The sequence below is a fragment of the Phoxinus phoxinus genome (assembly GCF_949152265.1).
Source record: "Phoxinus phoxinus genome assembly, chromosome: 14".
Classification (NCBI taxonomy): domain Eukaryota; kingdom Metazoa; phylum Chordata; class Actinopteri; order Cypriniformes; family Leuciscidae; genus Phoxinus; species Phoxinus phoxinus.
In genome coordinates this window covers 1,122,245-1,131,083 of record NC_136889.1, presented here as the reverse complement: position 1 = coordinate 1,131,083, position 8,839 = coordinate 1,122,245, and the positions used below count along the sequence as shown (strand labels likewise).

The following is an 8,839-nucleotide window of genomic DNA, read 5'->3' as shown; positions in this document are numbered from 1 at the left end:
TATAATAGTGTAATGAAGTGACGTTGGATAAATGTATTGTTATGACTGCCGTGTGTGGGGGGGGAGGGATTTGTGGAAGAGTGGGTTGAGTTACGTGAGTGTTCGCACCTGATGTCTGATGAGCGTGAATTTGGAGGAGAGGGTGAGAATAAAAAGACGAGCTCAGTGAAGGGGAGCGAGGCTGAGAAGCGGTGTGTTGTTGATAACGCCTAGCTGCACTCAAGGTTGGGGGGTGGGTGCCGTTCGTATGCTATTTAGGGCTGCCGGCGGCGAAGATAGCGTAGCGGGCTAACCTGTAGATTAACGTGGGTATAGGAGTGCGCGGGCGACGCGGCTTCTCAGTAAGGGGTGCTCTGTTTTCCGCTACAGTTCCGGAGGCCTCACGAGCGCTGGACTGGTGTCTGCCTTCTCCCATTGCCAACCAGCGCCAAAGCCTAGACCCCGGGGGAGGGTCTCGCATCCTGGGAGAGTTAAGTGTTTAACTGTGTGTGTGTGTGTGTGTGTGTGTGTGTGTGTGTGTGATTTTTAAATCTGGCAGTATATCCATTTCATGACGGGGTGGGAGGGTTCTGATGAACTAAATTCTTCTGTAGTAGTCTGAGGGCATCTTCAGTGTGAAGTTCACGTGCATTGTGAATGGGTGCAGTGCCCTCTGGGGGTGAGGTGTGTCCTCTAGCTTTTTATTATATTTATTGCGTGGTTGTTAGCTTTGGTAGGGCTTTATTTATTGCAGTGTTTTCTGTGTAGCATGCTCCATCGTGGTGTTGTTCGCCCAGGCAGATTAGCATTTGTGTTTGGGACTTCAAGAACCTGACCCAGTCTGACATGTGTGGTAACTGCATGAATTATACTAAATAAAGATAATTGTTTCTACTTCTATGGTCCTGTTTGCTTTGTAGAGTGGAGGCCTCTAGCTGTAACAATCTGACCTCCCCAATAGGTTTATTACACTGGTGGCAGCGGTGGGACTTGCTTAATTTTTGTGAACCCTATAAAACCTATACACTGTTGCAAAAATGTTACAGGGGGAGGATAATGCTGGGCCTGAGGTGGACCGCGCAAGGGAGGTGGGTCCATTAAGAGCTACGGTGAGGCCAGTGTTTATGCCCGAGACGTTTACTGGTGTAGGCCGGGAGTGGTCTGATTGGTCAGAGCAATTTGAACTGGCTGCTGATGTAAATAATTGGGATGAACCCTTAAAACTTAAATTTATGTCTCTACTACTCTCTGGGCGTGCAAGAGATATTTATAGTGGTTTGTCCGGTGAGGCTAAAGGAAACTATGCGCTGCTGAAAGCCGCTATGGCTAGATGTTTTGAGCCTTGTGACAGTAGCGACTGGAGTAGAGCTACATTTACAGCCCGCCGTCGTATGCATAATGAGACCGCAAGGGAATTCGGAAATGCTTTACGGCGTCTTGCTACTAAAGCTTACCCCACAGCTGATAATTGTACTTGCGATATGTTGGCAAGAGATCAGTTTCTTACACATTTTGCAACTGGTGACTTCCGTATTAGCTTGCGTAGAGCAAAACCTAATACCCTAGAAGATGCAATTGATCTTGCTTCTGAATTAGAGCTGCTTAGGAATATGGAGCAAACCTGTCTGATGCCTGATGCAAAAGTAAGGGGAGTGGTTGAGATTAAACCCAAAAGTGAAGAACAAATGCAAATGATGCTAGGAATGGTGGAGGAGTTGAGGCAGGAAGTAAAATCTCTTCGTACAACAGTGAGTAATATGCAACAGTCTATGGCAAACCCCACTCCCACTCAAATTTCCAGGGAACCTGTACGAGAGCCCAGGAACAGTGGTTCCCAAGGGTCTGTAGATCGAGCCAGAGGGGCGGGGGGTGGTTGTTGGGAGTGTGGGTGTACAAGACATATCAAAAGAGATTGCCCATATTTGCAGGGAAACTACAGGGGGCAGGCACTGTAGGCCCGCTGCCTGCCCCCCGGCGATTTGGTACATATGCGGCCTCTGCAAGCAACCAGGGTGGCTCTGGATACATTGGAGCCAAAATAGGTGCGTCAGACTCCCTTCTCTTGGTAGATAGTGGGGCAACATTATCAGTCATACCAAAACAACTTTGGCTTGAAATCACTAAGGGGGGAACAGAACTGTCTGGACATCATGGTGAGGTGTCTGCAGCCAATGGAGGGTTGATGGGGATTTTGGGAAAATGGCAAACCGTCTGCCAGTTTGATTCATTGGCATTAATTGTGGAGTTTTTGGTAGCTGATGTGCCTTCCCAGGATATTCTTTTGGGTTTTGACTTTTTGAGTAAATATGGGGTTGTTATGGACTTTGGTAAGAAGGAGTGTCGAATAATGGGTAAAATGTTTCCCCTGATTATTCCGGCAGATCTTGATAAACCCCGGACTGTGATCGTCTTGGAAGACACTGTAATTCCCCCACGTAGTGAGGCAATCATTGCTGGAAAGGTGGATAATTCCTTCGTGGCCCATTGTGAGGGTATGTTGGAACCATCAGACACATTATCCAATCAATGTGATGTAATGATCGCTCGGGTGGTCTGTACAGTGGAAAGGGGTAGACTGCCGGTACGAGTGATTAATGTAACTAAAGATGCCCTTACATTAAAGGGGGGTATGAGGTTGGGAACTTTACATACTGACATCGAGGTGGGCTGTAGGGCTGAACATTTGGGCATGGGGGAGGATGAGGATGGCCCAAATGAGCCTTGGTCTGTTGATAAGCTTATTGCTCATTTTGGGTTGCATCAGAAGAATTTTACTCCATCTGACTTAACAGATATTCGTGAGCTTTTACGGAGAAATATGTCTGTGTTTAGTGAGGGGGAGGGGGATTTGGGGAGAACTCACCTAACACTGCACCAGATCGATACAGGGGATGCGAAGCCCGTGAAGTTACCACCCCGTCGTGTTCCCCTCCATTTACAACATGAGGTGTCTGACCATGTAAAGCAAATGTTGGCAAATAACATAATTCAGCCTTCTCATAGTCCATGGGCAGCACCAGTAGTTTTGGTACGCAAGCGTGACGGCGGCCTCCGTTTTTGCGTGGATTATCGCAAGTTAAACGATGTAACCCGGAAGGACGCGTATCCGTTGCCACGGATCGATGATGCCCTTGATAGTCTAAATAAGGCTTGTTGGTTCTCCACTCTCGATTTAGCCAGTGGTTACTGGCAAGTGGAGTTGGATCCTAAGGATAAATATAAGACTGCTTTTATCACTCGGCAAGGTCTGTTTGAATTTAATGTCCTTAGTTTTGGTCTTTGCAATAGTCCAAGTACATTTCAGCGACTGATGGATCTGGTGCTGGCAGATCTTCAGTGGACTACCTGTCTGGTGTACTTGGACGATATTATTATATTTGGACGGACATTTCAGGAACATTTGGGTCGTCTGGACGAAGTTTTGAGAAAACTACGCCAGGCTAACCTTAAAGTCAAGCCCGCTAAGTGTAACTTGTTTGCCACTCAGGTGCAGTATTTGGGACATATCATTTCATCAAAGGGGGTGAAAGCAGATCCCGCCAAAGTGGAGGCTGTGCGTCAGTGGCCGGTGCCCAAAAATCAGACAGAGGTCAGGAGCTTTGTGGGTTTAGCCTCGTACTATCGGAGGTTTGTGAAGGGGTTTGCTGAGATTGCTCGCCCCCTGCACCAGCTCACTGAGAAAGGCAGGCGTTTTAAATGGACAGAGGCATGCCAAACAGCCTTTGAACAGCTTAAGCTGAGTTTAATGTCAGCACCTGTTCTTATATATCCTGATCCCTCCAAAACATTCGTTTTAGATACAGATGCTAGCGATGCAGGTATTGGGGCTGTGTTGTCACAAGAAGAGGGGGGGGGTGAACATGTTATAGCATATGCTAGCAGAGCCCTTACTAAGCAGGAAAGAAAATATGCCACAACCAAGAAGGAATTGTTAAGTATGGTCACGTTCATCAAGCATTTTAAACATTACCTGTTGGGTAAGGAATTTGTCCTGCGAACAGATCATAATTCCTTGAGGTGGCTGCATAATTTCCAGGGTTTAGAGGGACAGTTAGCCAGATGGGTGGAGCAGTTAGCAAGCTTCCAATATAAAATTGTTCACCGCCCTGGGCGAGGGCATGCTAATGCTGACGCCCTTTCTAGGCTGCCTGCTTACCGGTCAACTCCAGGGCCCCCGGAGCCAGCCCCACAGACACGAGGGGTGCCTGTAATAGCGGCAGTACAAAATGTGCCTACCAATGTAACCCCAGGGTGGGAAGGGGATGAGTTGGCCCGGGCACAGTGGGAAGATGCCGAGTTACAAAAGATCATTGCTCTAAAAAAAGAGGGAGGGACTTGTTTGCAACCACCCGACGATCTACAAAAGTATGCACCGGTATGGTCCCAGTTACAAATGCAGGGCTCCCGGTTGGTGAGGTTTCCCCCATCGAATTCGGACGCTGCAAACCAGGTCCAAGTGGTTATTCCCACTGTAATGGTGGCAGAAATTTTAAGACAGTTGCATAATGATATTACGGGGGGACACTTGGGAATACAGAAACTACAAGCAAAAGTGAAAGACCGTTTCTATTGGTTGGGCTGGTTTGGGGATGTTAAGCGATGGTGTAGCGAATGTGTGGATTGTGGGTCTAGAAAAGCTGTGGGGAAACAGTGGCGGGCCCCACTACAATCGGTGGTAGCATTAAGGCCATATGAGCGGGTGGCGTTGGATATTTTGGGACCTCTCCCCGAAACCCCCAAAGGAAACAAATATATTGTAGTTATTGGGGATTACTTTTCCAAATGGACAGAGGCTTTTCCTCTTCCTAATCAGGAAGCTGAGACGGTGGCCAAGTTGTTGGTGGAACAGTGGGTGTGCCGCTTCGGAGCCCCCAGGATAATCCATACGGATCAGGGCCGAAATTTTGAATCTAGGTTATTTAAAGAAGTGTGCCAGTTGCTGAACATCCATAAGACTAGGACATCACCGTACCATCCTCAATCTGATGGGATGGTTGAAAGGTTTAATAGAACATTGGCCTCCATGTTGTCTCTGTTTGTAGATGATAACCAAGCTAATTGGGACATTCTGTTGCCTTATGTGATGATGGCCTATAGAAGCAGCGTTCACTCCAGCACTGGGTTTACACCCTACAAAGTTGTTTTTGGGAAAGAGATAGTCCTTCCGGTGGATGTTATGCTTAACCTGGGTGGTGGGGAAAGATTCTCTTCCGCTTCAGAGTATGTGTCTAGATTGTTGGAGACATTGTCTACAGTGGTAGAGGCGGTAAGGGGCCATCAGCTAAGAGCCTCTGTGAAACAGAAGGGAGAATATGACTTCAGAGCACATTTCCAATATTATTCTGAAGGAGAATTGGTGTGGGTTCGGGGGAAAGCTAGGAAGAGAGGGCTTTGTCCAAAATTACAACGAAGGTTTAAGGGGCCTTATAAAGTCACAGAGAGAATAACCGAAGTTCTGTATAGACTTGTGCCAGTTGAGGGAGGGACAGAAATAGTGGTGCACTTCAACCGACTTAAACCATGTCTTTCTTCTGTAACAGAGGTTATCAACCAAGAGGGTGCAGAGAGCCCACGGATAGCTGGCATCCCACCTAAGGAGACCTGGCTGCAGACTTCGGCTTCTACAGCGGGTCGAGAGAGCGAGGTGGTAGTGCCAGGGGCCAGATCTGCGGTGCCCCCAGTCACACCTACAAGGGCAGCAAGCAAGGTGCCAGGAAGCTGTGCTGCCTTAGTGGGATCACAAGGGCAAAGAGACCGGCCGGCTTCGGCCACACAGAACCAAGGTGGTCAAGAATTTTCACACACTGGGCAGATGCAAACATCCATGACTAGCCATTCTACAATGACCGGAGAGGCCCAGCAAGGTGCATCGCTATCCAAAGACTTACGCCAGGGACGACTAAGGAGGACACCAGTGTGGTCCTTGGACTATGAAATGTGTTGAATTCGACTCGAGGACGAGTCTGCCTTATGGGTGGGGGGAGTGTAATGAAGTGACGTTGGATAAATGTATTGTTATGACTGCCGTGTGTGGGGGGGGAGGGATTTGTGGAAGAGTGGGTTGAGTTACGTGAGTGTTCGCACCTGATGTCTGATGAGCGTGAATTTGGAGGAGAGGGTGAGAATAAAAAGACGAGCTCAGTGAAGGGGAGCGAGGCTGAGAAGCGGTGTGTTGTTGATAACGCCTAGCTGCACTCAAGGTTGGGGGGTGGGTGCCGTTCGTATGCTATTTAGGGCTGCCGGCGGCGAAGATAGCGTAGCGGGCTAACCTGTAGATTAACGTGGGTATAGGAGTGCGCGGGCGACGCGGCTTCTCAGTAAGGGGTGCTCTGTTTTCCGCTACAGTTCCGGAGGCCTCACGAGCGCTGGACTGGTGTCTGCCTTCTCCCATTGCCAACCAGCGCCAAAGCCTAGACCCCGGGGGAGGGTCTCGCATCCTGGGAGAGTTAAGTGTTTAACTGTGTGTGTGTGTGTGTGTGTGTGTGTGTGTGTGTGTGTGTGTGATTTTTAAATCTGGCAGTATATCCATTTCATGACGGGGTGGGAGGGTTCTGATGAACTAAATTCTTCTGTAGTAGTCTGAGGGCATCTTCAGTGTGAAGTTCACGTGCATTGTGAATGGGTGCAGTGCCCTCTGGGGGTGAGGTGTGTCCTCTAGCTTTTTATTATATTTATTGCGTGGTTGTTAGCTTTGGTAGGGCTTTATTTATTGCAGTGTTTTCTGTGTAGCATGCTCCATCGTGGTGTTGTTCGCCCAGGCAGATTAGCATTTGTGTTTGGGACTTCAAGAACCTGACCCAGTCTGACATGTGTGGTAACTGCATGAATTATACTAAATAAAGATAATTGTTTCTACTTCTATGGTCCTGTTTGCTTTGTAGAGTGGAGGCCTCTAGCTGTAACAATCTGACCTCCCCAATAGGTTTATTACAATAGCAATCCGCCGTTATAATAGCAATCCGCCGTTATAATAGCAATCCGCCGTTATAATAGCAATCCGCCGTTATAATAGCAATCCGCAGTTATAATAGCAATCCGCCGTTATAATAGCAATCCGCCGTTATAATAGCAATCCGCCGTTATAATAGCAATCCGCAGTTATAATAGCGATCCGCCGTTATAATAGCAATCCGCCGTTATAATAGCAATCCGCCGTTATAATAGCAATCCGCCGTTATAATAGCGATCCGCCGTTATATTAGCAATCCGCCGTGGAACAAGCGCGCCGGCTCTTAAAGGGAATGTGAGAGGACGCTCTGATTGGTTTATTTCACGTTACGCCCAAACCACAGCTATGAGTAATGAAGACTTCAGACCAACACATTTTAGATTTGCGTCGGGCGCAAGAGTCGTTTATCCCGCCGGTATCATAGCAACAGCGCCGGGATCCGCCCACAGAGTTACTTGCGTTTGATACTTGTGTTTCAGAACGTTACAATAGGGCCCAATGCTTTATAGACTTCTATAATTCAATGTTAGTAGTCTCTATGTTTGTCAATATTGTCACACAGTAAGAGCTATGTCATTAATGTGAATCATTTAATGAGAAATAATTAAGTTCATATTGAGAAATCAATTATTTTTCGATCTAACCACGACCTACAAACTTCAAACTTTAAACGTGTGTTTAAACTTGTACAAGAGACCCAAATAACCTTCAGACTTCAAGGCCTTGCTCTGCTTTCACACAAGCCTTTGTCAAAGCTTGTCTTGATGAACTTTCCTTCTCTTCAGGCTTCGTTATCTATTCTACATGTTGTCTGAAAGGTCTCGGCCCCTCTCAAGTTTCAAAAGAATACTTGATCATATCTGCTTAAAACTTTCCATATCTGCATGATTTGCATCACGACCGGATCTGTGCATGACTATAAGAACAGCGAGATAGAGGAGTCACAGATATACAGTGTGAAAGAGAGATGCTTATGCTGTTATAAAGCCAAACAATACTGAGAAATATGCTATACTGTCAACACTTACAAGATTGTCTTCAAACCGTCATTTATTTATACTTATAAGAAATTAATACTTTTACTGTATTAATCAAAGATGCATTAAATTGATCAAAAGTGAGAGTTAAGACATTTATAATTTTACAAATTATTCTATTTCAAATAAATGCTGTTCTTTTGAACTTTCTATTCATCAAAAAATCCTGAAAAATAAAATGTATCATGGTTAACAAAAATGGGATTTGATAATAATCATAAATGTGTCTTGAGCATCAGATCATCATATTATACTGATTTCTGGAGGATCATGTGACACTGAAGACTGGAGTAATGATGATAAATTCAGCTTTGATCACAGGAATAAATTACACTTTACTGTATATTCACACAACTGATGATTTACATAGATAGATAGATAGATGGATGGATGGATGGATGGATGGATGGATGGATGGATGGATGGATGGATGGATGGATGGATAGATAGATAGATAGATAGATAGATAGATAGATAGATAGATAGATAGATAGATAGATAGATAGATAGATAGATAGATGATGGATGGATGGATGATGGATGGATGGATGGATGGATGGATGGATGGATGGATGGATAGATAGATAGATAGATAGATATATAGATAGATAGATAGATAGATAGATAGATAGATAGATAGATAGATAGATAGATAGATAGATAGATATATAGATAGATAGATAGATGATGGATGGATGGATGGATGGATGGATGATGGATGGATGGATGGATGGATGGATGGATGGATGGATGGATAGATAGATGATGGATGGATGGATGGATGGATGGATGGATGGATGGATGGATAGATAGATAGATAGATAGATGATGGATGGATGGATGGATGGATGGATGGATGGATGGATGGATAGAT

General features: G+C 45.8%; 1 protein-coding gene across 1 annotated transcript; it reads left to right on the top strand.

Annotated features, from left to right (window-relative positions):
* Positions 1–1,460: 1,460 nt before the first annotated feature.
* Positions 1,461–5,923, top strand: LOC307010564 (uncharacterized protein; the record flags this gene model as incomplete). Its single annotated transcript, XM_079635351.1, has 3 exons — positions 1,461–1,863; positions 1,908–2,471; positions 5,520–5,923. 3 exons carry the CDS (start codon positions 1,461–1,463, stop codon positions 5,921–5,923), a joined length of 1,371 nt encoding a protein of 456 aa, XP_079491477.1.
* Positions 5,924–8,839: the final 2,916 nt, after the last annotated feature.